Raw genomic sequence first — 27,807 nt, forward strand, 5'->3', positions numbered from 1 at the left:
GAAGTCCACCCGTCTTGAAGCCGGTTCCTCAGCGAGCATGGGGAATTCTGGGAGTTGAAGTCCACCCGTCTTGAAGCCGGTTCCTCAGTCAGCATGGGGAATTCTGGGAGTTGAAGTCCACCTGTCTTGAAGCCGGTTCCTCAGCCAGCATGGGGAATTCTGGGAGTTGAAGTCCACCTGTCTTGAAGCCGGTTCCTCAGCCAGCATGGGGAATTCTGGGAGTTGAAGTCCACCCGTCTTGAAGCCGGTTCCTCAGTGAGCATGGGGAATTCTGGGAGTTGAAGTCCACCCATCTTGAAGCCGGTTCCTCAGCCAGCATGGGGAATTCTGGGAGTTGAAGTCCACCCGTCTTGAAGCCGGTTCCTCAGCCAGCATGGGGAATTCTGGGAGTTGAAGTCCACCCGTCTTAAAGCCGGTTCCTCAGCCAGCATGGGGAATTCTGGGAGTTGAAGTCCACCCGTCTTAAAGCCGGTTCCTCAGCCAGCATGGGGAATTCTGGGAGTTGAAGTCCACCCATCTTGAAGCCGGTTCCTCAGCCAGCATGGGGAATTCTGGGAGTTGAAGTCCACCTATTTTAAAGCTGCTACTATCATAGATTGTATTGCCCTAAAGTTTTTTTCTCCTGGTTTGACCGGCCGGACTTGGTGGACTGGAGGCAGTTGGTCAATTTGCATTGACCAAGAGCCCCATCACCACCCTTTTTTGTTTTGGTTGCATAGCTTGGTTGTCAGCAACCTGCGGCTCCAGAGCCGCATATGGCTTTTTGGGCCCTCTGCTGTGGCTCCCTGTCGGGTGATCCCCACCCCTTGCCTGCCCCTCACCCTCCCCTCGCAGTCACTTCTCACCTGACCTGAGAAGGTAAGAGCAACGGCGGGGGATGGAGAAGCGGCCAGGGCAGAGATAGAGAGATACACAGAGAGAGGGAGGGAGGGAGGGAGGGAGGGAGGGAGGGGGAGAGAGAGACATCAAAAGGGTTTTGTGGCTCCCGGTGTTTTCTTTTCTGTGGGAAATGGATCCAAATGGCTCTTTTGAGTGTTGCAGACCTCTGGCATAGCTCAACCCTTTTTTATGCTGCATGACGAAGAGCTCAAGGGAATTTCAGCAGATCCAAGATGGGAGTTTCATTATTCATGACCGGGCGAATAAACCTTCGATGATTCAGATGTAAAGAGAAACTCCTAGTTAACGATCCCATCAAGCCAACCCAAACACCTCTTCTTGACATCCAAGGTCATAAGAAGAGCCCGGAAAGTGACTCTGTTTTACCCCTCAAGCCAACATGGAGGCCGCCCATGGCAGGATCCCATTTCTGACCTCCTGTTTCCAAACTGATCCATGTCAATGATCCACCCCACCCCACCCCATTCTCGGTCCACTCTCCTTCCTCGGTGAGTGTGAGGTTTTTCTCCTTTCGATATCTCTGACAGTGCATTAACTCCATTTGATCTTCTGAATTATTCATCTCCTTGGAAACATTTCTGGGCACGGAATCTCTTTTTAAAGAGACATTTTGTCCTTGGCACCCGGACTTCTCTTTCCAGAAGTAATAAAACATTTCGGAGTCTCGTCCTAGAGACGTTTCTTTGTCCGCCCTTCCAAACCTCTCGTTTTGGGTGCGATTCTGGGATTTCTCGCAAGGATTCCTTGCTCGAGCATCGATCCGGTCAAAAACTGGAAGTCCGGCTTTCAAAGATTGGCGGCAGGAGTAATTTTTGAAGCCACCTTTGGATGGACCGAACCCAAAAAAAAACACCCCACTCCTAAGCTTGCAAGCTCTCAAGGAAAACACATTGTTGCACAAACAGGGCAGGCTTCGGTGGAGATATAAAAGGATTGAGCTGGAGAGAGAGGGGCAGTCGGACAGGGTGAGTGATGGCTGGAAGGCAGAAAGGAACGATGGAGCCCTTGGCAAGAGGCAAAGAGACATCTCTCCGCCCCCCATTGGATCAATAGCCTAAGGGAGAGGGTGTTTGGAGACTCAGCATCTGCCTAAGATGTCAGCAAGCTCAGGAGACATAGATAACCAAAAAAAGTACAGAGGACAGCTTAGACAGCCGGCGCGATAGGACCGAAAGCAGAGATCAGGCAGACATAGGACATTTTCACTGAAGGAGAGGTCCGAACGTTACGGGTCACAGATCTGGCGTGGACGATTCCTTTTTTTCTTCCTCCTAAAAAGAAACCAGACAGAAGACTCGATGGGAGAAACAGAGATCACCAATGGCAGAGTTTATTCCTCCCCCACCCACCTCGCGTAAATTCCTGTGAAGAAGCAGAACGACGGTAGAGCCGCAAGGAGGCTGAAGAATCCACGATCCGAGGAGCTAACAGGATAACGAGGAGCTCTTGGCGCTCCGAAGATTGGAAGATGCGCAAGAGAATGATCAAGAGGCAAGTCTTACCCACTCACCCACCCAAGGAGATCTAGGACGGGACCTCCGAGCACCGTGAGAGCAAGGACGAGTCCCGTGGGAGGGTTGATCAAGGACTGTGATCCCTGAAGGTAACAATGACTAAAAGATCACAATCGACTGGACGGGGCAAGTGAGCTGGGCTGTAGGGAAGAGGGGTCGGCAACTTTGCTCCTATGGCCCATGCTCCACCTTCCCCTTTGACCCCCAGCAACATTCCCCGCAATTTAAGCTACATCGCCGGCTTGTACGAGAGGGCCTATTATCGCACAGCCCGTCCGAGCATCGCAGAGGATTCGGGAACCGAAGGTTCCGAATCCGAGTCCGAGGGCAGGCCGCGAGGCAGGACCCAGAGGAGACGTCGCCATCTCTTCCGGGGGCCCAAAAGGAATGGAAGACGCCGGACTCGCTCGGCCCCAGCTCAGGGTAGGATACGAGGAGCATCACGCAGCCGTAGCCCCGGGACTCGCAAGAGGGTGCGCTTCGCCGATTCCTTGGGCCTGGAGTTGATCAGTGTGCGGCAGTTCTGGCCCAACGACCTCCCGCAGGTGCCAGAGAGGGTCCACAACCAGCTGAGGCGCGACTCGCTCAGTCACTTTGCGCCGTGTCTGCCGTTCTGCCCGCCAGTGAAGGTAACGGGGGGTCGGTCCTGCTTGGAAGCACCTTGGGGGGGTGGGGTTTGGATGAGCCTTCCATAAAAGTTAGAACCATGCAATCAATTCAGCGTTTTCTTTTCCCCAGCAAAAGGAGAAGAACAGGGTGTTCATTTCCTTGAGGGGGAAAAAAAAACAACAGGACCAATTTCTAACCAGGTCTCGGAAGGTCAAAAATGTCTTCCTGGCAACAGAAATAGTGCTGCCTCCAGTGGCCACATGGGGGTGCTGTCCTAAGCCAGGTTTAAGCAAGATACGATTTTAGAATAGAATAGATGACTTTATTGAGAGAATAGAATAGAACAGAATAGAATAGAATAGAAAATAGGGAAGGGAAGGGAAGGGAAGGAAAGGGAGTAGAGAAGAATAGAATTAGAATTAGAATTAGAATTAGAATTAAATTAGAGTAGAGTAGAATAGAATAGAATAGAATAGAATAGAATAGAATAGAATAGAATAGAATAGAATAGAATAGAATAGAATAGAAAACATTTAGAATAGAATAGAATAGAATAGAATAGAATAGAATAGAATAGCATAGCATAGCATAGCATAGCATAGCATAGCATAGCATAGCATAGAATAGAATAGAATAGAATAGAATAGAATAGAATAGAATAGAATAGAATAGAAAATATGGAAGGGAAGGGAATAGAATAGAATAGAATAGAAAACATTAAGAATAGAATAGAATAGAATAGAATAGAATAGAATAGAATAGAATAGAATAGGGAAGGGAAGGGAAGGGAAGGGAAGGGAAGGGAAGGAATGGTTTTAGAATAGAATAGAATAGAATAGAATAGAATAGAATAGACAACTTTATTGAGATAATACCATAGAATAGAATAGAATAGAATAGAATAGAATAGAATAGAATAGAATAGAATAGGGAAGGGAAGGGAAGGGAAGGGAAGGGAAGGGAAGGGAAGGGAAGGAATGGTTTTAGAATAGAATAGAATAGCATAGCATAGCATAGCATAGCATAGCATAGCATAGCATAGAATAGAATAGAATAGAATAGAATAGAATAGAATAGAATAGAAAATATGGAAGGGAAGGGAATAGAATAGAATAGAATAGAAAACATTAAGAATAGAATAGAATAGAATAGAATAGAATAGAATAGAATAGAATAGAATAGAATAGAATAGAATAGAATAGAATAGAATAGGGAAGGGAAGGGAAGGGAAGGGAAGGGAAGGGAAGGGAAGGGAAGGAATGGTTTTAGAATAGAATAGAATAGAATAGAATAGAATAGAATAGAATAGAATAGAATAGAATAGAATAGAATAGAATAGAATAGAATAGACAACTTTATTGAGATAATACCATAGAATAGAATAGAATAGAATAGAATAGAATAGAATAGAATAGAATAGAATAGAATAGAATAGAAAATATGGAAGGGAAGGGAATAGAATAGAATAGAATAGAAAACATTAAGAATAGAATAGAATAGAATAATGTTAATGTAGACGAGAAGGTGGGCTGCCAAAGTCTAGCCGTCTGTGAGACGAGCGCGGTTTTCTGTGTAGCTTTTCTCATCCCCTATTCGGCAGAATCCTGTACGGTGGGTCTACCTTAGTCCACGAGAGAGAAAACAACGGAGTCATGACAGCAGGGCTAGCAAATTTAAACCTGCTGAATAATGCACAATCCTGAAGATTACGGCTAGCTCAGGAGCTTTATCCAAGAACGGCGGCGTCCATTACTTCTAATTAAAATAATAATAAAAATGTCAGTGCATTACAGCCTTGAAAACCTGGGGCAGAAGATCTTGAATCAAGAAGAAGACAAAAAAACCCAAAACATTTCTAGGAATAAAGTACGCAAAGAAGATTTCAAGGCTTTAGAGAGTCAGGCTACAAGGAAATTAGCCCTAATTGGAAATTATGGCTAGTAGACATAGTTTCGGCTGCCAAAAAGTCTTGGGTTTAGCAATTCAACATTTATTTATTTTTGCTGATATATTTTTTTTTAGTTGCGCTTTGGGATTTTAGATATGATTGAGCTATGCGGGTGGTAGGGACCAATCTCTTAAGCCAGGGGTCTGCAACCTTAAACACTTAAAAGAGCCGTTTGGACCCGTTTCCCACAGAAAAGAAAACGCCAGGAGCCACAAAGCCCTTCCCGTGCCTGACGATTTCCTGAGGGGGCCACAAAAGTAGCATATGTCATTGCATTAAATGTTCCTGTTTTCTTCTGAAACTTTTCTTTTTTTTGGATTTATTTACAGTTGGGCTATCGGAGTCAAAAAGCTCAATAAATCGTGGGCTGGCAGGTATCCCACATTGGCAGCTGGTGACGCATATCTTGAATGACAGGGAGCCGCAGCAGAAGGGTGAAAGAGCCACATGCGGCTCCAGAGCAGCAGGTTGCTGACCCCTGTCTTAAGCTGTGGTGAAATCCAAATTTTGTTACTGCCGGTTCTGTGGGCGTGGCTTGGTGGGCGTGGCAGGGAAAGGATACTGCACAATCCCCATTCCCTCCCCAGTCCAGGGGAAGGATACTGCAAAATCCCCATTCCCACCCCACTCTGGGGCCAGCCAGAGGTGGTATTTGCCAGTTCTCCGAGCTACTCAAAATTTCCGCTACCGGTTCTCCAGAACCTGCTGGATTTCACCTGTGCCCTTAAGGCTCCTAACAACCTGGAGTTGTTCCTGTGTCTTTGAAGTCTAAAAAAGGAAAGTAAGACGTGTTATTGATTGGTCTGTGTGGATGGCTGCCTAAAAATGTTCCAAGTGAGGCTCCTTGGTCCTGAAAATCTGCCCCAAATTGAAATATGTTATTAATTTCTTCATTCCAACTGATTAGAGCTTTGGGGGGGAGGGGAATCTTGCTGTCATTTTTTTTCCTCTCTCTCTCTCTCTCTCTCTCTCTCTCTCTCTCTCTCCCATCTTTTCCTTCTCTCTCTCTGTGCTGACTTTCTCTCTCTTAGCTCCCCCATCTTCCTTGGTTTTCCATCTTCCCCTCTCTTTTTCTCCCCTTTGACCTATTCCCCTTTCAGGTCTCCTTTTTTCCCCCATCATCTCTTCATCCTTTTCTCTACAAGCGCATCAGCTAGAAGGCTCAGTTTCATCTTGGAGTCCTAGTGGATAACCATTTAGATATGAGCCAGCAGTGTGCAGCAGCTGTTAAAAAAGCCAACCCAGTTCTGGGCTGCATAAACAGAGGGATAGAATCAAGACCACGTGAAGTGTTAGTGCCACTTTATAATGCCTTGGTAAGGCCACACTTGTAATATTGCATCCAGTTTTGGTCGCCACGATGTAAAAAAGATGTTGAGACTCTAGAAAGAGTGCAGAGAAGAGCAACAAAGATGATTAGGGGACTGGAGGATAAAACATATGAAGAACGATTGCAGGAACTGGGTATGTCTAGTTTAACAAAAAGAAGGACTAGGGGAGACATGATAGCAGTGTTCCAATATCTCAGGGGTTGCCACAAAGAAGAGGGAGTCAAACTATTCTCCAAAGCACCTGAGGGTAGAACAAGAAGCAATGGGTGGAAACTGATGAAGGAGAGAAGCAACCTAGAACTAAGGAGAAATTTCCTGACAGTTAGAACAATTAATAAGTGGAACGACTTGCCTTCAGAAGTTGTGAATGCTCCAAGACTGGAATTTTTTAAGAAAATGTTGGATAACCATCTGACTGAGATGGTGTAGGGTTTCCTGCCTGGGCAGGAGGTTGGACTAGAAGGCCTCCAAGGTCCCTTCCAACTCTGATGTTATGTTATGTTATGTTATCCCCATCTGCTCAGGGATAGCCTGATTCTCCTTATTCCAGCTCTCCCCCTTATATCTATATTCTCTTATGGTCCCCATCACCTCATTTTTTTCTATTCCATTACATTTTCTCCAGTGGTGGATTTCAAAATTTTTTACTATCGGTTCTGTGGGTGTGATCCCTTTTAGTTCTCCCTGTTTCTCTTATTCCATACTTCCTAGACAGGGTTTTGATAATTCACTCTCTTTGGGTCCCTTTCTCTTTGTGCTTCCTTCTCTTCCCTTCCCTTCAATCTCTCATATAGTACTTGCTTTCCTCCTTTCCCTGTCCGATGCATCTATAATCCTACACATTTTTCTTATCTTTCTGTATTTTTTTTTCCTTCCCATCAACCTCTAAACCAGTGGTTCTTAAATTGTTTGACTCAATTATCCCTAACCTGGTCTCCCAAAATGTTATTATACCCGTAATCGTCTTTTACAAGCATTTCGGCACCCACAGCCCTAAACTGGATCCCCAACTCATAAATGATCAATTACAAATTTATCCATCACCTCCCAGAATATGCCCCAATTAGCCCAGTTTAAGAACCACTGTTCTAATCCTTAAGGCAGGGCTACGATTGCATGCTTATGGCTGCCATTTTGACTTTTTTGACCTTCCACGCCGTACCCCCTGCCTCTAATACTGCAACAAAGCTACAATTTCTCCATTTATTAATCCTTGCGGAGTGGTGCGGTGGCCTAGAGGTGGAGCCCCCGTCTCACAATCAGGAGTTCGATCTCAGGTAGAGGCAGATATTTCTCTCTCTGAACACAATGAGAGTATATCTGCTGAACAAAACTCCGCATTGGCAACAGAGCAGGGCATCCGGCTAGTAAAACACTGTGCTAGCTCCATTCAGTTGCCCAGATTTCACCCCACAAAGTATTATGTGGTCATTAAAAGGAGATGATTAATCCTCGCTCTCCCGTTGTTTACCTCCTCAGGAACTTTTGAACCTGCAGACTCGGCTGCTGGAGCCGACGTTCCCAGATCCTCTGAGCATGCCCGATTTCCTGCCTCGTCTTCTGGCTCAGTGTGTGCTGCTGGAGGGCGTCCGGGCCGAGGGTTCCTGCGTTTCTGGCACCATCCGCGTGCTCAACCTGGCCTATGAGAAAAGGGTCTCTGTGCGATATACCTGGGACTTTTGGGCTACCGAGCACGAAGTTCGTGCCTCTTACGCCGCCCCTGCAGGGCGGGATCGGGACCACGCCGACCGTTTCGCCTTCCGCCTGCCTCTGCCAGTCCCACTCGCCGCGGGGGTGGTACTCGAGTTCGCCCTCTGCTACCTGGTGGGGGGGAAGGAATTCTGGGACAACAACCATGGACGTAACTACTGTCTGCGGCCGCCTCCTTGCGTGGCCGAGGAAGACGAATTCCCCAGCCCCATTCAAGATTGCTGTGAAACTGGCTGGATACACTTTCTGTAGGCAAAAACTCTGCCTCCAGGAGAGAAGAAAAGACGGGGAGACATGCTGAACTTTAAGTTTGATAGGAAAAGTCGAAGATCAAGGTTGAAACTCAAAGGTACATAGACATGTGGGCACACACCCACAAACACACCAGAATTTGACTCAAGACACTTGGATTTGCTTCCCGTTTCCCAGCAGGCTTTTCACTGAACCGAAATCCACTGCTTGTAGCTTTCGCAATCTCCGACAGAGCATTCACACAACCCCTGAAATTGCCAGGAGGACCGCTCTTTGTTTAAACTTGCTGACTTGCTTGCAATCCAAATCCAGTGTCGATGTTGAGCAGGGACGTCGCCCTATGGGGTGGGGGGATAAAGGGCAGAGATGCCCGTGAGAAAAGGGAATTAAAAAAAACCCTCAAAATGCTAGCCACAACGATGTCATCAAAGATCTGAGTTCCGCTCTCCCGTCTTGTAAACTAACCTTGATACCCAGGAGATTTTGGAGAGAAAGGGATCAGAACAAAAGAGAATAAGAGCAGAGCAGACGAAGATGATTTGGGGACTGGAGGCAAAAACGAATATGAAGAATGTCGCAGGAACTGGGTAGGTCTAGTTCAGGGGTCAGCAACCTGCGGCTCTGGAGCCGCATGTGGCTCTTTCACCCCTCTGCTGCATCTCCCTGTCACTCAAAATATGTGTCACAACTGCCAATATACAACACCCGCCGGCATGCAATTTATTGAGCTTTTCAAGATCCAGTAGGCCAACCATGGATAAATCCAAGAAGAGAAAAGTTTTAGAAGAAAACAGAACGTTTAATTCAATTACCATGTTTCCCTGAAAATAAGACCCTGTCTTATATTTTTTGAACCCTAAAATAAGCGCTTGGCCTAATTTTCAGGGAGGTCTTATTATTTTGGGGCGCGTGGAGAAAGACGTGGCTCCACTTGCCATCTTACCTGATTTCCAGCTCTTAAAGCTGTCAGAATATTTTCAGGGAGGGCTTATTTGCAGGGGGCAGGGGAGAGGTGCATGCACTCAAAAGCCCGATTGAGCTTATTATCAGGGGATGTCTTATTTTGGGGGAAACAGAGTACATATGCTAGTTTTGTGGCCGCTCAAGAAATAGTCAGGCACGGGAAGGGTTTTGTGACTCCCAGTGTTTTCTTTTCTGTGGGAAACGGGTCCCAATGGCTCTTTGAGTTTTTAAGGTTGCAGACCCCTGGTCTAGTTTAATGAAAAGGACTAGGGGTGACATGATAGAAGTCTTCTAATGTTTGAGAGTCTGTCACGGAGAAGATGGGGGGGGGGATCAACCTGTTCTCCAAAGTACCTGAAGGCAGGAGAAGAAGCAACGGATGGAAACTAATCAAGGACAGAAGCAACCTAGAACTAAAGAGAAATGTCCTGATCGCGAATACAATTAACCAGCGGAATGGCTTGCTTTCAGAAATTGTGGACGCGCCATCACTGGAGGCTTTTAAGAAGAGATTGGACAACCCTGTTGTGTCTGCGCCCCCCGAGCCGGGCCTCCTGCCAAAAAGTGACTTGGACAGTGAGGGGGAAGGGCCATCAGGACTTACCTCAGGAGCACCGGCTTCCCTGGCTCAGCTCCAGGAGTCAGAAACAGGCCAGGTGGAAGAGATAACGAGGCCTCCGTCCCCTGACTCTTTCCTCCCCCCAGGCCACGCCTTCAGACCTGGCTGATGGCAATCAGGCTTGGTTGGACCCTAGGTTTCGTAGGCAGGAGAGGAAGGAACAAGAGGAAGCAGGGGTGGGGCAGGCCTAGGAAGTGCTGAGTCATGGAGCCACACCCCACAGGATATAAATAATTTGTCTCTTCGTAGCAGGCAAATCAACTGAGTAACTAAAAGCTGAAGTTTGTTCCTGGGTGACTCATCGGCATCGAGGGAGATAACAGAGACACTTGGCAGACGCTCGCTATTTTGCTGCCAGAGCTGATAGTACCGGCTAATTAAGCCATCACTCGGACGGAGGCGAAGGAGGACAGAACAAACCCTTTGTCTGGAATGGTGTAGGGTTTCCTGCTGGAGCATGGGGTTGGACTAGAAGGCCTCCAAGGTTTCTTTCCAACTCTGCTATTCTATTATGTTGCCCACCTTGTACATCGGGGGGGGGGGAAACCCAGATCCATACCCATGTGGATGAAAAAACAGATTTTATTCAATTTCCTGTTTTCCTCGCCTTGGGAGGAATCTCCATTCCAAGGGACTCATTCGCACATGTTGTTTCCTCCTTTTTCTGCATGAATGAATGTATTCACACTTCTCGTCGCATCTTATGTTATTTCTATGCTGGCTGGTTAAAGGAGAGGGGGAAAAAAATCACTCTTGTTATTCCTGACGCGGCGTTTCTTATTATTTTCTTCTTTTTTAAAAAAATTAAATCTTATCGATTTTCAACCCTTAAAAAGCAAAAACGTTAAGTTTAAAAAAAAAAAGGTTTCTTGTGCATGACTGTGACCATTTGCATAGCATATCTCTCCAAAATACTTATACGCTATACAATTGACTTAAATCTAATTCTACTTTGTCTGAGTCTGTTTTATTTTTCTATTATCAATCCATTTGTACCGTTTCTCCCTTGATACGTAATATTCCAAATCCGTCAATCCTTTCGATTCCAGGGTCTGCTTGGCCATTTCAGCGCAATCAAAGACTTTTTTAATTATGAAATATTCGGACTGACATCTTTGTGCTTCTCCAACATTGCGCAAGGGCTAATCTTGCCGCAGTTGTTCTGTGTGGAATAATGTGTCTTGTTTTCTTGTCATAAATCTTTTTCGTTATCCCCAGGAGGAAGAATTCCGGTATGTATTCTAATTGAACGCCTGTTATTTCCTGTAACCAATTTTGTATTTTTTTCCCCAATATTTTTTCGATTCTGGGCACAGCCACCATGAATGATGGAAGAATGATGGGGTTAATTTTGGATATAACTTTGGTTTCTTATTATTTTCATCCATGCGTCATGGACCCTGATCGAGCGAATGTTGTTTTTTTTTTAGACCCCGCAAAAATCCAGAAAAGTTATTTTAGAAAAGACAACATAAGTGCCGATCGGTGCCTTTATTGGGGGGGGGACCACTCTAACATTTTAATCACTTCTATGCTTGATGGATTTCTAAGTCATTTCTAGCCCACAACTAAAAGAATAACATTTGAACCTTTGAACTCATGATGATAGTGGTATTTCCGAGGATTTTACAACATGGGCAGTTCAGTTCCCAGAATTCTCAGCAATAGCCATACTGGCTGGAGCAGACGGTGGGAAATCTATGGCCCCTTTATGATGTGTGGACTTCAACTCCCAGAATTCCTGAGCCGGTGGGAACTGAATTCTGGGAGTTGAAGTCCGCAAGTCATAAAAGGGACGTAATTCCCCACGTGTGGGCTAGGGTAGGGGTCTCCAACCTTGGCAACTTTTAAGACTTGTGGACTTCAACTCCCAGAGTTCCTCAGCCAGCTTTGCTGGTTTAACATGCTGGGTGAGGAACTCTGGGAGTTGAAGTCCACAAGTCTTAAAGTTGCCAAGGTTGGAGACCCCTGGGCTAGAGGATTCTGGGAAAATCTGAAGTGCCATTTCTGGAATAAGTAGTTTGACCCAATGGGCACAAGAAGAACTTTCAGAATTACAGATTTTATAACACTTCCTCCAGATCAGTGTCTCCGAACCTCAGCAACGTTAAGATGTGTGGACTTCAATTCCCAGAATTCCTCAGCTAGCATAGCAAATAGCTGGCTGAGGAATTCTGGGAATTGAAGTCCATGCATCTCAAAGTTGCTGAAATTGAGAAATACCCTTCCAGATTCGATTGCATTTTATCTCTGAGCTGACCTACTTTGCTTTATAACTTTAAAAGTTAAAATGTAAGACGGAGCAGGGGTGTTTCCTGAGTGGGGGACACTATTGGGAATTCTAGGAATCCCATGGCTTAATTTTTTAAATTTTTTAAATTTTTCGAATTTTAATAATTTTAATTGGGGTATTTTATTTATGGGTCAAATTTGACGGTTTTAATTTTCGGCCATTTATAGAATAGGTTATTTTAACTGTGGTTTTAATTTGTATATTGTACTGTTTTAATTTGGCTGTACACCGCCCTGAGTCCTTCGGGAAAAGGGCGGTATAAAAATCTAAATAATAAATAAATAAATAAATAAATTACGGGCCCTGCCACCAAACTCTCCCCATGTCCTCAAAGACCCAATTACTGAAACTGTCCGGACTGATGATCAGGCTATATAAAACAGATAATCAGCTCAATCATTTAATGATTCCTGTATTTGTGGGCCTGATTGAGTGGTGGGCCTGATTGAGTGGTGAATTCAAGGCAGAGATTTCTGCTAGATACCAAAGAAACATTCTTTGGTATCTAGCCAAAGAATCACAAGGAATCACATTCATTCATTCCTGTTACCAACTGAACAAGCCAGGGGGGGGGGGGAAACGAATAATCTCTCAAAGAAATTAAAATGGAAGGAAAACCCAGAGATTTCGCATTTTATATGCAGGAAACACACTTCTGGGCCTAAGGATCTACAGTTCTTTGAATCCAGGGGATCCTGGATGAAAATTGGGATATTCCAAGATGGGAGGTCTTGGCTTGCCCGACACCGCAGGGTTGTTGTTATCTTCTTGTCCAAAGAGCTTAATAGTGAGGTTTCCTGCAAGAGCAAAGTGTGCGTCCTTGTGAGATGGGTGGCAGTCCTTGTGGAAGGGTGGAAGAAAAGGAAGGAGGGAGGGAGGGAAGGAAGGAAAGAGGGAGGATGAAAGATAAAGGGGAGGAATGAGGGGAAGGAAGAAGAGAAAAGAGGGAGGGAGGGAGAGAAAGAAAGAAAAAAAAGAAGGAAAGAAAGAAGGGAGGGTTGGGAATAGGGAGGAGGAGAAGGAGATAGGAATGGAAGAGAGGGAGGGTGGAACAGAAAGGGCAGGAAGGAAGGGAAGGAAGGAGAGAAAAGAGGGAGGGAAAGAAGGAAGGAGGGAGGGAGGGAGGAAAGGAATGGGGAGGAGGAGAAGGTAAGGAAGGAAGGAAGGAAGGAAGGAAGGAAGGAAGGAAGGAAGGAAGGAAGGAAGGAAGGAAAAAAGGAAAGAAGGGCTGAAAGATAATAATAATAATAATAATAATAATAATAATAATAATAATAATAATAATAATAATAATAATAATAATAATAATTATTATTATTATTATTATTATTTAATTTTTATACCGCCCTTCTCCCGGGCGGTATAAAGGGAGGGAGGAATGAGGGGAAGGAAGAAGAGAAAAGAGACGGAGAGAAAGAAAAGGAAGGAAAAAAGGGAGGGAGGAGAAAAGGGAGGAAAGGAAGATAGGAAGGAAGGAAAGAGGGAGAGGGGAAGATGAGGAGGAGGAGGAATGAGGGGAAGGAAGAAGAGAAAAAAGAAAGAGAGGGAGAGAAAGAACATGAAGGAAAGAAGGGAGGGAGGGGAAGAGGGAGGAGGAAGAGGAGATAGGAATGGACGAGAGGGAGGGTGGAAGAGGAAGGGAAGAAATGAAGGAAGGAGAGAAAAGAGGGAGGGAGAGAAGGAAGGCGGGAGGAAGAGAAAGAAAGGAAGGAGGGAGGGAGGGGGAGAAAGAGGGAAGGAAAGAAAGGGAGGGAAGGAAGGATGGGAGGCCCCCAAATCGCGGCTCGCATAAAGAGAAGCCGGGAGGAGTCGCCCACCTGCCCGTCCTCCTGGCTGCCCCCGAAGCGATCGTCCGCTTTTGGGGCGTCGGGAGCGGCGGGGGAGGGAAGGGGAGGGAAAGGAGGCCCGATCTCTCCCCCACCCCATCCCACCTCCTCTCCCCCCTCCCGACCATCCACCGCCTTCCCATCCCGCGCGCGCCCGGCCTGCCCGGCTCGCCCCCTGTTCCCCCCCCCCATCCCTTCTCTCCTCCTCCTCCTCCTCCTCCTCCTGGAGAGAGAAAAAAAAAAGGGGGGTGACCCATCTTCGCCCTTCCCCCCCCCCCCAAAAAAAGACAGCCGCAGAGTCTCCAGCTTTTTGCCCAGGTAACTCCGGCCGCGTTTTGTTTTGTTTTTTCCAGCCTTTTCTTCTTCTTCTTCTTCTTTTCTTCTTCTTCTTCTTCTTCTTCTTCTTCTTTTTTTCTTCTTCGGGAAGGGAGAAAAACCAACGGCGGGGAGGGGAATTGGAGTGGGGTGTGTGTGTGTGTCTAGGATCTCATCTGCGCCAACTTTTCCCAGCACTTTCCAACTGAGACCCCCACCCCCCATTTAAGCCAGTTAAATCCAGGTTTTTTTTTGGGGGGGGAGGTCTTTTCCCAAGAGTCCGATCCGGTTTTATAGAGGGAGGGGGTCTCTCTCTCTCTCTCTCTCTTTATGCAAATCCGTTTGCCCCCCCCCCCACGGCTAGGTTTGCAGAATATGGGGCATAATCCCCCCACCTCCAAGAAAAAAATATATATCAGGGTTTATAAAGGCCAGGTGTGGAAAGGAAAGAAGGAACTGGGGGGGTGGGGAAGAGGAGGGGGAGGGAGAGGAAGAGTAATTTTAGAATTTTAGAATTTTAGAATTTTATTGGCCAAGTGTGATTGGACACACAAGGAATTTGTCTTGGTGCAGATGCTCTCAGTGTACATAAAAGAAAAGATACGTTCATCAAGGTACAACATTTACAACACAATTGATGGTCAATATATCAATATAAATCATAAGGATTGCCAGCAACACATTATAGTCATACAGTCATAAGTGGAAAGAGATGGGTGATGGGAACGATGAGAAGATTAATAGTAGTGCAGATTCAGTAAATAGTTTGACAATGTTGAGGGAATTATTTGTTTAGCAGAGTGATGGCCTTCGGGGAAAAACTGTTCTTGTGTCTAGTTGTTCTGGTGTGCAGTGCTCTATAGCGTCATTTTGAGGGTAGGAGCTGAAACAGTTTATGTCCAGGATGCGAGGAAAGTTTGAAAGAAAGAGAGGAGGTTAGGAGCCATGGATCGCGGAGGGAGCAACCCGGCTTGAAATGGGCATTTTTACTGCACGGTGTACGGCAGAATATGGTACCTTTGGTGTTCCTGTTTTACGGGGTTGCAGGAGGATGAGGAGGAGGGGGCTAATCGTTAGCCTCCCACTCAGTGAATTCCTTCCTTCCCAGGCCAGAGAATAAAAGAAAGAGAGAGAGAGAAAGAAAGAAAGAAAGAAAGAAAGAAAGAAAGAAAGAAGGAAGGAAGGAAGGAAGGAAGGAAGGAAGGAAGGAAGGAAGGAAGGAAGGAAGGAAGGAAGGAGGGACAATCAGAAGGAAGGAAATGAGGGGAAGGAAGGAAGGGAAAAAGAAAATGAGGGGAAGGTAGGAAGGAAAAGGGAATAAAGTACAAAGAAAAGGGAGGAGGAGGGAGGGATCAGAAGGAAGAAATGAGGGGAAGGAAGGAAAAAAGAAAATGGGAGGGAGGGAGGGAGGGAGGAAGGGAAAATGAGGGGAAGGAAGGAAAAGGGAATAAAATAGAAAGAAAAGGAAGGCAGGAAGGAAATGAGGAGAAGGCAGGAAGGAAAAGAGAAGAAAAAGAAGGGAAGGAAGGAAGGAAGTTTAAAAAGCTCCCTTTTTACATCCTATAAATAAAGCATGCTTTTCCAACCTTACCCACTTTAAGAGGTGTAGACTTCAACTCCCAGAATTCCCAGCCAGCATGCATTGTTGGCTGCAGCAGGCATCCCATCCTGGCTGAGGGATTCTGGGAGTTGAAGTCCACCTGTTTTAAAGTAGGCCAAGTTGCAAAACTCTGCCAGAGAGGAATCTATCATTCCCTCCCTCCCTCCCTCATCTCTATCTATCTATCTATCTATCTATCTATCTATCTATCTATCTATCATCTATTTATTTATCTATCATCTATCATCTATCTATCATCTATCTCTATCATCTAGCTAGCTAGCTATCATCTATTTATCTCTAGCTATTATCTATCTATCTATCTATCTATCTATCTATCTATCTATCATCTGTCTATCTATCTATCTATCTATCTATCTATCTATCTATCATCTGTCTATCTATCTATCTATCTATCTATCTATCTATCTATCTATCTATCTATCATATCTATCATCTTTTCTATCTATCATCTATTTATCTATCTAGCTATCATCTATTTATCTATCATCTATCATCTATCTATATCTATCTATCTACCTATCTACCTATCTATTATCTATTTATCTATCATCTATCTCATCTATCTGTCTGTCTGTCTGTCTGTCTGTCTAATCTATCATCTATTTATCTCTAGCTTCTATCTATCTATCTATCTATCTATCTATCTATCTATCTATCTATCTATCTATCAATCATCTATTTATCTATCTATCATCTATCTCTATCATCTAGCTAGCTAGCTAGCTATTTATCTCTAGCTATTATCTATCTATCTATCTATCTATCTATCTATCTATCTGTCTATCATCTATCTATCATCTTTATCTATCTATCATCTATTTATCTAGCTATCATCTATCTATCATCTATCTATCTATATCTATCTATCTACCTATTATCTATCTATCTATCTATCTGTCTGTCTGTCTGTCTGTCTGTCTATCTAATCTATCATCTATTTATCTCTAGCTATTATCTATCTATCTATCTATCTATCATCTATCTCTATCATCTATCTGTCTATCTATCATCTATTTATCTATCTATCATCTATCATCTCTCTCTCTCTCTCTCTCTCTCTCTCTCTCTCTATCTATCTATCTATCTATCTATCATCTATTTATCTATCATCTATCATCTCTCTATCTCTGTCCATCTATCTATCCATCCATCCATCCATCCATCCATCCATCCATCCATCTATTTTAATTCTCTTCCAGGTACAGCTGGCAGCCATGCGCTGGTGGGTGGTTCTGCTTCTCGTGGCAGCCGCCTGGGCTGTGGGTGCCCACGCCAAGGGGTGCAATAAAGCACTTTGTGCGAGTGATGTCAGCAAGTGTTTGCTGCAGGTAAGGCGCTGCGATGAGCATGCCGGGGCCGTGATCTGTGTGCAAACCTTCAGGTTTTGAGAAACAAATGGGTCATAATTACAGGTAGTCCTCGACTTACGACCACAATTGAGCCCAAAATATTTGTCACTAAGGGAAACATTTGATAAGTGAATTTTGTCCCACTTTTACGACTTTTCTTGCCACGTTTGCGAAGTGAATCCCTGCAGTTAGGTTAGTAACGCGGTTGTTAAGTGAACCTGGTTCCCACTTGATTTCACTTGTCGGAAGGTCGCAAAAGGGGATCACGTGCCCGTCATAAATATGAGCCGGTTGTCAACCCTCCGAACGTAAATTGCGCGATGCCGCAACGGTCGTAAGGGTCATCGGTTGCTTTGTTTCAACCTCAAAACGGCCACTAAACGAACGGTCGTACGTCGAGGACTGCCTGCTATTTCAGTTTTGTGGCTTGTGACGCCTCTCTTTGGGCGCCAGCGTGGTGTGCGCTCAGACGCCTGAATTCCTTTTTGGAAGAAAGCCCACGTTGCCGTAACCGATCTTCGGTGACTTCTCTCGGCAGGAAATGTGCCAGTGCAAAGCCAACCGTACCCGTTGCTGTCGGCAGTGCGCCTTCTGCCTGGCTAAACTCTGGGACCCTTGCTGCGATTGTGTAGGTGAGATGGGAAGGGGCAAGGAGTGGGATGCGGGAACCGGGGGGTGGGGGTGGGGGTTGTCTTCCTAACACAGGTGGATTTCACATAATTTTACCACCGGTTCGCCACGCACCAAAAATGTAAGCGTGTGGCTTAGAAAACTTGGCTAAATAAAACAGCATAGCTACCGGTTTGCCCGAACCGGCTGAATACCATCACTTCCTACCCTGTTTTCTCAAACTTCCATTCTTCACTCTGATGGGTTTCAATTTTCCAGCATCCTCAGGTTGAAAAAAATCTACAGGGACTCCTCGCTTTGCGACCGCAGTTGAGCCCCAAATTTCCATTGCTACTCTTTTCCCCCTAAAATAAGACATCCCCTGATAATAAGCCCAATTGGGTTTTTCAGTGCATGCACTAAAATAAACCTCCCCTGAAAATAAGCCCTCCCCGAAAAATATTTAAACGCATCTGCAGCCGGTCCCCGCCATTTCCTCTGGTTTCCTCCACGTGCCCCAAAATAATAAGACCTCCCCGAAAATAAGGCCAAAGGCTTATTTCAGGGTTCAAATATATATATATATATATATATATATATATATATATATATATATATATATATATATATATATATATATATATATATATATATATTTTCACGGTGTTTGTATATAGGTCTTTGGTTGTTCGGGTTTTCTCCGTGTAAAATTGGAAGTGTCTTGGCGACGTTTCGTGAAGTCTCATTCGTCATCTTCAGGCTTCAACCGTGCTTCTGGGAGCAATGTGTGATTGCAGCTGTTTCTTCCTTTTAACTGCTAGTGGGGTTTGAACTGATTGGGTGGGAGCTTGGCTGTGCTCTGATTGGATGGGGTTTTTGTGCTCTGATTGGCTGGGGTTTGTCCTGTTGGGGTGGGGGCTTGGTTGTGCTCAAATTAGTCTGAGTTGCGGGGGGGTTTGAGCTGGTGAGCTGCACTGCTGCTGTTTGGCTTCGTGTTCGTGGTCGTGCTACATCTTCATAGTGGGTGTCAGTCTGCTGCATGTATGGATTGGAGGGTTTGAAATGGCTAATGTTGCAGCTGCGGTCTGGCTTCTGGTCCTTGGTCGTGCTTCCTGATCAGTGTGGGTTTGGGTGTGCTTCTGGGTGGATGTGTGGTGGTGACATCCTGTGTGGACCTCGTGAGTGTGGGTCTGGTGTCATTCCTCGTGTTAGGGACACGTTTGTCAATAAGGCAGGTTTCAAATGGCTGGTAGGCGGAGGTATCATCTCGTTTGTTCATGCTGTGTGGGCGTTTTCTATCTCGATGGCTTCTCTGATTATTCTGTTGTTAAAGTGTTCAGTTTTGGCAATAGTTCTGGTCTTTTAAAGTCAATATCGTGTCCTGTGACTTTAAAGTGTTGGACCAGGAAGAAGTTAGTTCCTCTTTTTGAATGAGTTCTTGTGTTCTTCAATCGTGCACTTATTCTTCTGTTGGTTTGTCCAATGTATGTGGTGGGGCAGGCGGTGCATGGGATTTCATATACTCCTTGATTTTCTAACTCAATTTTGTCTTTGGGGTTTCTTAGGATGGTGGATATTTTTGGTTTGTGCAGAATGCTGTCTTGATGTTATGTTTGTGGAGGATCTTGCTGATTCTGTGGTGCCTTTTATATGGGAGGAGCACAGCCCTCCCATATATAAAAGGCACCACAGACAGAATCAGCAAGATCCTCCACAAACATAACATCAAGACAGCATTCTGCACAAACCAAAAATATCCACCATCCTAAGAAACCCCAAAGACAAAATTGAGTTAGAAAATCAAGGAGTATATGAAATCCCATGCACCGCCTGCCCCACCACATACATTGACAAACCAACAGAAGAATAAGTGCACGATTGAAGAACACAAGAACTCATTCAAAAAGAGGAACTAACTTCTTCCTGGTCCAACACTTTAAAGTCACAGGACACGATATTGACTTTAAAAGACCAGAACTATCGCCAAAACTGAACACTTTAACAACAGAATAATCAGAGAAGCCATCGAGATAGAAAACGCCCACACAGCATGAACAAACGAGATGATACCTCCCGCCTACCAGCCATTTGAAACCTGCCCTTATTGACAAACGTGTCCCTAACACGAGGAATGACACCAGACCCACACTCACGAGGTCCACACAGGATGTCACCACCACATCCACCCAGAAAGCAGACCCAAACCCACACTGATCAGGAAGCACGACCAAGGCCCAGAAGCCAGACCGCAGCTGCAACATTAGCCATTTCAAACCCCTCCAATCCATACATGCAGCAGACTGACACCCACTATGAAGATGTAGCACGACCACAACACGAAGCCAAACAGCAGCAGTGCAGCTCACCAGCTCAAATCCCCTGCAACTCAGACTAATTTGAGCACAACCAAGCCCCCACCCAAACAGGACACACCCCAGCCAATCAGAGCACAAAACCCACATCCAATCAGAGCACAGCCAAGCTCCCACCCAATCAGTTCAAACCCCACTAGCAGTTAAAAGGAAGAAACAGCTGCAATCACACATTGCTCCCAGAAGCACGGTTGAAGCCTGAAGATGACGAATGAGACTTCAAACGCCGCCAAGACACTTCCAATTTTACGGGAGAAAACCCAATAACCAAAGACCTACATACAAACACCAAAAACCTCAGAAAATATATATATATATATATATATATATATATATATATATATATATATATATATATATATATATATATATATATATGTTTTCTGAAACCCAACAACCAAAGACCTATATATATATATATATATATATATATATATATATATATATATATATATATATATATATATATAATTTATTTACATTTATATCCCGCCCTTCTCCGAAGACTCAGGGCGGCTTATAGTGTGTAATGCAATAGTCTCATTCTATTTGTATATTTACAAAGTCAACTTATTGCCCCCCCAACAATCTGGGTCCTCATTTTACCTACCTTATAAAGGATGGAAGGCTGAGTCAACCTTGGGCCTGGTGGGACTAGAACCTGCAGTAATTGCAGGCAGCTGTGTTTTAATAACAGGCTTCTTACAGCCTGAGCCACACCGCGTATACACCGCATATATATATATATAAGACAAAGTCTTATTTTCGGGGAAACAGGGTAAGTGAGACACTTGTTCGGTGGGGTTTTGCCCCGTTGTATGACCTTCCTTGCTACCCGTTGTTAAGCGAATTACTGTGATTGTTAAGTTAGCTATTGAAGTGAAGGACTTTGCTTGTCAGAAGGTCGCAAAAGGGATCACGTGTCTCTGGGAGACCGTCGTAACTACGTGCCGGTTTCTTGTGTCTCTCAATTTTGATCGCGTGACCATGGGGGTGCTGCAACTGTTGGGAGGTTCAATTATAAGTCGGATTTTTTTCAGTCCTGTTGTAATTTCAAATGGCCACTAAGTGAATGATTGTTAAGTCAATCGATCGATCGATCGATCAGAATAGAGCTGGAAGGGACCTTGGAGCAGGGATGAAATCCAGCAGGTTGTGACAGGTTCTGGAGAACCGGTAGCAGAAATTTTGAGTAGATCAGAGAACCGGCAAATACGACCTCTGGCTGGCCCCAGAGTGGGGTGGGAATGGAGATTTTGCAGTATCCTTCCCCTGGAGTGGGGTGGGAATGGGGATTCTGCAATATCCTTCCCCTGGAGTGGGGTGGGAATGGAAATTTTGCAGTAGCCTTCCCCTGGAGTGGGATGGGAATGGGGATTCTGCAGTATCCTTCCCCTGGAGTGGGGTGGGAATGGAGATTTTGCAGTATCCTTCCCCTGCCACGCCCACCAAGCCACACTATGCCCACCAAGCCACGCCCACAGAACCAGTAGTAAAAAAAAATTTGGATTTCACCACTGCCTTCGAGGTCTTCTAGTCCAACCCCCTACTCAAGCAGGAGACCCTATACCGTTTCGGACAAGTCTCTTCTTAAAAACCTCCAGTGATGGAGCACTCACCACTTCTGGTGGCAAGCTGTTCCACTGGTGAATTGTGACACTTATTACCATTTGCCATCTTCTGACAACGGCAGGGATTCACTTATAAAAGGGTGGCAAGAAAGGTCGTACCCACATAGGGCAAAACTCGCTAAACAACTGTCTTGATTAGCAGTGGAAATTTTGGGCTCAACTGCAGTCGTTCTGTCGAGGACATACCAGTAGCTCAGGTGTCCTTTGTTCTTTCCTTGTTGTGGTCCCCGTCTCAAGGTCTATGCGACGAACGCATCTCATCCGCTCCTCAGCCTGCCCAACGAAGTTCCATGCACGATTTGGTGTCACCGGTCCCGTCCCTGTTTCGGGCGCTCCTGGCACTCTCCAACAATCACCCTTCTCTCGGCTGGAGCATCGTGACTCTGTCGTTAGAAGAGGAACTGCGGCAAAACCACGTGGATACCGGACATCTTCTGCTGGGACCACATACAGGTATGCCCAGAGTGGGCCTGGCATACGGAAAAACAGAGTTGGAAGAGACCTCGGAGGTCTTCTAGTCCAACCCCCTGCTCAAGCAGGAGACCCTATGTACCATTCCAGACAAATGGTTATCCAATCTCTTCTTAAAAGCCTCCAGTGTTGGAACATTCACAACTTCTGGTGGCAAGCTGTTCCACTGGTTTATTGTTCTCACTGTCAGGAAATTTCTCCTTAGTTCTAAGTTGCTTCTCTCCTTGATTAGTTTCCACCCATTCCTTCTTGTCCTGCCCGTCAGGTGCTTTTTATTTATAATTTATTTATTTATTTATAATTTAATTTCTATACCGCCCTTCTCCCGAAGGATTCAGGACGATTTACAGCCATATTAAAAACACAGAATATACAAAGTATAAATAACGGATTAAAATGAATTTAAAACGAAATATTTAATAGGCCTAATTAGCTAAAACAGTCTTAGACTGATATAAAACCCTTTAAAATTTAAAATTATAATAAATTAATTAAAACACACGCTTTGGAGAATAAGTTGATCCCCTCTTCTTTGAGGCAGCCCTCAAATATTGGAAGACTGCTATCATGTCTCCCCTAGTCCTTCTTTTCCTTAAACTAGACATACCCAATTCCTGCAACTGTTCTTCATACGTTTTAGCCTCCAGTCCCCTAATCATCTTTGTTACTCTTCTCTGCACTCTTTCTAGAGTCCCAACATCTTTTTTATATGGTGGCGACCAAAACTGGGTGCAATATATGTGTAAAAATGCTTAGAGGTGAATAAACAGTAGAATAGAATAGAATAGAATAGAATAGAATAGAATAGAATAGAATAGAATAGAATAGAATAGAATAGAATAGAATAGAATTTATTGGCCAAGTGTGATTGGACACACAAGGTACTCGTTTTGGTGCATATGCTCTCAGTGTACTTAAAAGAAAAGAAAAAAAACCTTCATCAAAGGTACAACATTTACAACACAAAAGATGGTCATAGGTTGCAATTTAATCCTTAGTGATAGCAACAAAATGTTATAGTCATACAGTCATAAGTGGAAAGAGATTGGTGATGAAAATGATGAGAAGATTAATAGTAGTCTAGATTTAGTAAATAGTTTGACATTGTTAAGGGAATTATTTGTTTAGCAGAGTGATGGCCTTCGGGAAAAAACTGTTCTTGTGTCTAGTTGTTCTGGTGTGCAGTGCTATATAGCGTCATTTTGAGGGTAGGAGTTGAACCAGTTTATGTCCAAGATGTGAGGGATCTGCAAATATTTTCACAGCCCTCTTCTTGATTCGTGCAGTATACAGGTCCTCCATGGAAGGCAGGTTGGTAGCAATTATTTTTTCTGCAGTTCTAATTATCCTCTGAAGTTTTTGTCTTTCTTGTTGGGTTGCAGAACCGAACCAGACAGTTATAGAGGTGCAAATGACAGACTCAATAATTCCTCTGTAGAATTGGATCAGCAACTCCTTGGGCAGGTTGAGCTTACTGAGTTGGCGCAGAAAGAACAGTCTTTGTTGTCCTTTTTTGATGATGTTTTTGATGTTAACTGTCCATTTTAGATCTCGTGATATGATAGAACCTAGAAATTTGAAGGTTTCTACTGTTGATACTGTGTTGTCAAGTATTGTGAGAGGTGGAAGTATGGAAGGGTTTCTCCTAAAGTCTACCACCATTTCTACAGTTTTGAGTGTGTTCAGTTCCAGATTGTTACGTTCGACCTCACGTCTATATGCAGATTCGTCATTGTCTCGAATGAGACCAATCACTGTTGTGTCATCTGCGAACTTCAGTAGTTTAACAGATGGATCGTTGGAGATGCAGTCATTGGTATACAGAGAGAAGAGAAGTGGGGAGAGCACACAGCCTTGGGGGGCCCCTGTGCTAATTGTACAGGTATTTGATGTGATCTTGCTTAGCTTCACCTGCTGCTTCCTGTTTGTTAGGAAGCTTGTGATCCACTTACAAGTCTGTTCCGGTACCTGTAGCTGGTTTAGCTTAGTTAGAAGGATGTCTGGAATGATGGTATTGAATGCTGAACTAAAGTCTACAAAAAGGACCCTTGCATAGGTCTTTGGAGATTCAAGATGTTGTAGGATGTAGTGCAGAGCCATATTAACAGCATCATCTGTTGATCTATTTGCTCGGTATGCAAATTGCAAGGGGTCTAACAGTAGATCCGTGATGGTTTTCAAGTAGGAAAGCACTAGCCTTTCAAAGAAAGGTGAATAAAAATAAATATAATAGAATAACAGAGTTGCAAGGGACCTTGGAGGTCTTCTAGTCCAACCCTCGATGCAAACAGAACACCTATTGCCGTTTCAGACAAAGGGTTCTCCAATCTCTTCTTAAAAACCTTGTGATGGAGCACCCACAACTTCTGAATTGTTCTTTCAAGAAATTTCTCCTTAGTTCTAGGTTGCTTCTCTCCTGGATTAGTTTCCATCCATTGTTTCTTGTCCTGCCTTCAGCTGCTTTGGAGAATACCGTTTTTTCCTTGAAAATAAGATCGGGTTTTATAATTTTTGGTGACCACCTTTAAAGCGCTCCATGGCATAGGGCCGGGTTATCTACGGGACCGCCTACTGCGACCAGATACCTCTCACCGACCCGTGCGCTCTCACAGAGAGGGACTCCTCAGGGTGCCGTCAGCTAGGCAGTGTCGTCTGGCGCCCAGGAAGGGCCTTCTCTGTGGGGGCTCCCGCCCTCTGGAACGAGCTCCCCCCAGGACTCCGTCAACTTCCGGACCTTCGAACCTTCCGTCGCGAGCTCAAGACACATTTATTCATCTGTGCAGGACTGGCTTAGATTTTAAATTTTATAGGGGTTTTAAACTGATTTTAATATTTATATTTCTATTTTAAATGATAGGGCACTGGAATAAGTTTTTTAAAGATTATTTTAATTTTGTATACTGATGTTTTATATGCCTGTAAACCGCTCTGAGTCCTTTTGGGAGATAGGGCGGTATATAAATTTAAATAAATAATAAATAATAATAATAATAATAATAATTTTTGCTCCAAAAGACACATTAGGGCTTATTTTCCAGTTAGGTCTTATTTTGGGGGAAATAGAATAGAATAGAATAGAATAGAATAGAATAGAATAGAATAGAATAGAATAGAATAGAATTTTTTATTGGCCAGGTGTGATTGGACATACAAGGAATTTGTCTTGGTGCATATGCTCTCAGTGTACATAAAAGAAAAGATACGTTCATCAAGGTACAACATTTACAACACAAATGATGGTCAATATATCAATCTTAACTGGGGCTTATTTTCAGGGTAGGACTTATATTACGAGCATCCTGAAAAAATCATGCTAGGGCTTAATTTTCTGGTTGGGTCTTATTTTCGGGGAAACAGGGTAGGTGGACCCCTTCTTCTTTGGGGCAACTCCCCAAATATTGGAAGACTGCTAACATGTCATCCCTAGTCCTTCTTTTCCTTAAACTAGACCAGGGGTCTGCAACCTTAAACACTCAAAGAGCCATTTGGACCTGTTTCCCAGAAGGAAAAAAAAAGAACACTGGGAGCCACAAAACCTGGGTAGGCGTGGCCAACTCACTCACTTCCACTAGTCACATGACACACACCCCCGCCACGCCTACCCAGCCGGTCATTAGGGCAGAAAACTGGTTGTTACCACAAAATCCTTTCTCACAGAACCCCTCTCTCTCTTTCTCAATCCCTCCCTCCCTCCCCTCTCTGTATCTTCTATGTCTTTCTCTCTCTCTCTCCCTCTCTCTGTCTCTGCCTCGGCTGCTTCTCCATCCCTCACTGCCGCCCTTACCTTCTCAGGCCAGGCGAGGAGTGACTGGGAGGGAAGGACGAGGGGCGGAGCCAGCCAGTGGTGGGATCACCCGACAGGGAGCCACAGCCGAGGGCCCAAAGAGCTGCATGCAGCTCTGGAGCCACAGGTTGCTGACACCTGAACTAGACCGATCCAATTCCTGCAACCGTTCTTTATATGTTTTAGCCTCCAGTCCCCTAATCATCTTTGTTGGCTCTTCTTTGTACTTTTTGCCAGAGTCTCAACATTTTTTTTTTTAATATGGTGGTGACCAAAACTATGGAGAAATTTCCTGACAGGGAGAACAATTAATCAGTGGAACGGCTTGCCTGCAGACGTTGGGGATGCTCCAACACTGGTGGTTTTGAAAAAGAGATGGAAATTTTGTTTGAAATGGTATACACGGTCTCCTGACTGAGCAGAGGGTTGGACTGGAAGACCTCCAAGGTTCCTTCCAACTCTTGTGATTCGGTTATCAACTTTTCTCCTTCTCGTTGGCAGACCTGGCGCTCCCGGATCCCGCCGCCGCCAAGGGCCCGAATGCGACGGCGCCAGCTTGCCAGTCCATTTACTTCAACGACTGCCTGTCCATGAGCCGATGCCGCGCAGCCTGCCAGTCGGTGGGCGCCTGGCGTTACCGCTGGTTTCACAGCGCCTGCTGCCAATGCCTGGGGCCGGATTGCCAGGGCTACGGAGGTGCCCACGCCAATTGCTCCAACTGCCAGGACTGAGTTGGGGGGGTTGCTTTCTCCTTCCTTGACTCGCAGAGCGTCACCTCGCCTGCACTTTTCTGCGCAGCCTCTCCCTCTTGCAAACTGCACGCAGCCATTACAGGTAGTCCTCGACTTACGACCACAAGGGAGGCCAACATTTCTGTTGTTAAGCGAGGTATTTGTTAAGTGAATTTGGCCCCGTTTTATGGCCTTTCTTGGCCCGTTGTTAAGTGACTCGCCGCAGTCGATAAGTTAGTAACACGGTTGTTAAAGTGAATCTGGTGTCCCCCGTGATTTTTTTTTTTGTCAGGTCGCAAAAGGGGATCCCGTGACCTTGGGACGCAGCAAAGGTCATAAGTCCGAATCCGCTGCCAAGCATCGGAATTTTGATCCCAGGATCATGGGGTTGTTAAAAAGGTCATAAGTGTGAAACATAAGTCACTTTTTTCAGTGCTGTTATAACTTTGAACCGTCCCTAAATGAACTACTGTAAGTCGAGGACTTAGCTGTATTGCTTCCTGCTTCTGCCTACTTTCTAAACCCAGATATTTTCAGCATGGAGAACAAGTTTGGAGGGGGGCACAAAAGACCACTGCCCAGCCCAGACTTTCCCTCTGCAGTTGGGGGAGGGTCCATCTGTCCTGGGACCTCACCTTGGACATTATTCCTTCCTTCCTTCCCCTCCCCACCCCCCGCCCCACCTGGCCTCTCAGTTTTGCTGAAATCAGCCTTGCCCACAAATCCTCGAATCCTTTCTTTTAATGATAAAATATCTTTGTAGCATTTTGTAGTAATAAAAATAATGGGGGAAACAGGGTTGTCTGAAAGTATCGGAGGCACAAAGTCGGCATGAAAGCAAATGATACACGCCGTCCATCAAGGATCTGCCAAATGAGGGTTAACTTACGAGGTGATTTGTGGTTCCGACTAGCCCACAGGACAATCGGAATTGTTTGGGACATTGTATATCGTGT

The 27,807-nt window shown here is 44.9% G+C and overlaps 2 protein-coding genes across 3 annotated transcripts; both read left to right on the forward strand.

Annotated features, from left to right (window-relative positions):
- Positions 1-2,587: 2,587 nt before the first annotated feature.
- On the forward strand, positions 2,588-10,801 carry PPP1R3E (protein phosphatase 1 regulatory subunit 3E). The gene is made up of 2 exons (XM_058183658.1): positions 2,588-3,043; positions 7,782-10,801. The coding sequence occupies exons 1-2, from the start codon at positions 2,588-2,590 to the stop codon at positions 8,262-8,264; spliced, it is 939 nt and encodes a 312-aa protein (XP_058039641.1). The 3' UTR covers positions 8,265-10,801.
- Positions 10,802-13,867: 3,066 nt separating this feature from the next.
- LOC131198718 (twisted gastrulation protein homolog 1-like) lies at positions 13,868-27,701 on the forward strand. 2 transcript variants are annotated; one of them, XM_058183660.1, is made up of 5 exons: positions 13,868-14,283; positions 17,104-17,232; positions 17,792-17,885; positions 22,103-22,318; positions 26,622-27,696. In XM_058183660.1, exons 2-5 carry the CDS (start codon positions 17,119-17,121, stop codon positions 26,849-26,851), a joined length of 654 nt encoding a protein of 217 aa, XP_058039643.1. In that variant the 5' UTR covers positions 13,868-14,283; positions 17,104-17,118; the 3' UTR covers positions 26,852-27,696. The 2 variants fall into 2 exon arrangements, with proteins under 2 accessions (XP_058039643.1, XP_058039642.1); XM_058183659.1 differs by lacking the exon at positions 13,868-14,283 and adding an exon at positions 15,271-15,293 and having other exon boundaries at positions 26,622-27,701.
- The last annotated feature ends 106 nt before the right edge of the window (positions 27,702-27,807 follow it).

Source organism: Ahaetulla prasina, chromosome 4 (genome assembly GCF_028640845.1).
Source record: "Ahaetulla prasina isolate Xishuangbanna chromosome 4, ASM2864084v1, whole genome shotgun sequence".
Lineage (NCBI taxonomy): Eukaryota > Metazoa > Chordata > Lepidosauria > Squamata > Colubridae > Ahaetulla > Ahaetulla prasina.

Coding starts and splice junctions, on each gene's coding strand:
- PPP1R3E (XM_058183658.1), top strand. CDS start 2,588: ATGGCCCATGCTCCACCTTCCCCTTTGACCCCCAGCAACATTCCCCGC. Junction 3,044..7,781: donor CGTTCTGCCCGCCAGTGAAG/GTAACGGGGGGT, acceptor TTACCTCCTCAG/GAACTTTTGAACCTGCAGAC.
- LOC131198718 (XM_058183659.1), top strand. Junction 17,886..22,102: donor CCCTTGCTGCGATTGTGTAG/GTGAGATGGGAA, acceptor CCCCGTCTCAAG/GTCTATGCGACGAACGCATC. Junction 22,319..26,621: donor TCTGCTGGGACCACATACAG/GTATGCCCAGAG, acceptor TCTCGTTGGCAG/ACCTGGCGCTCCCGGATCCC.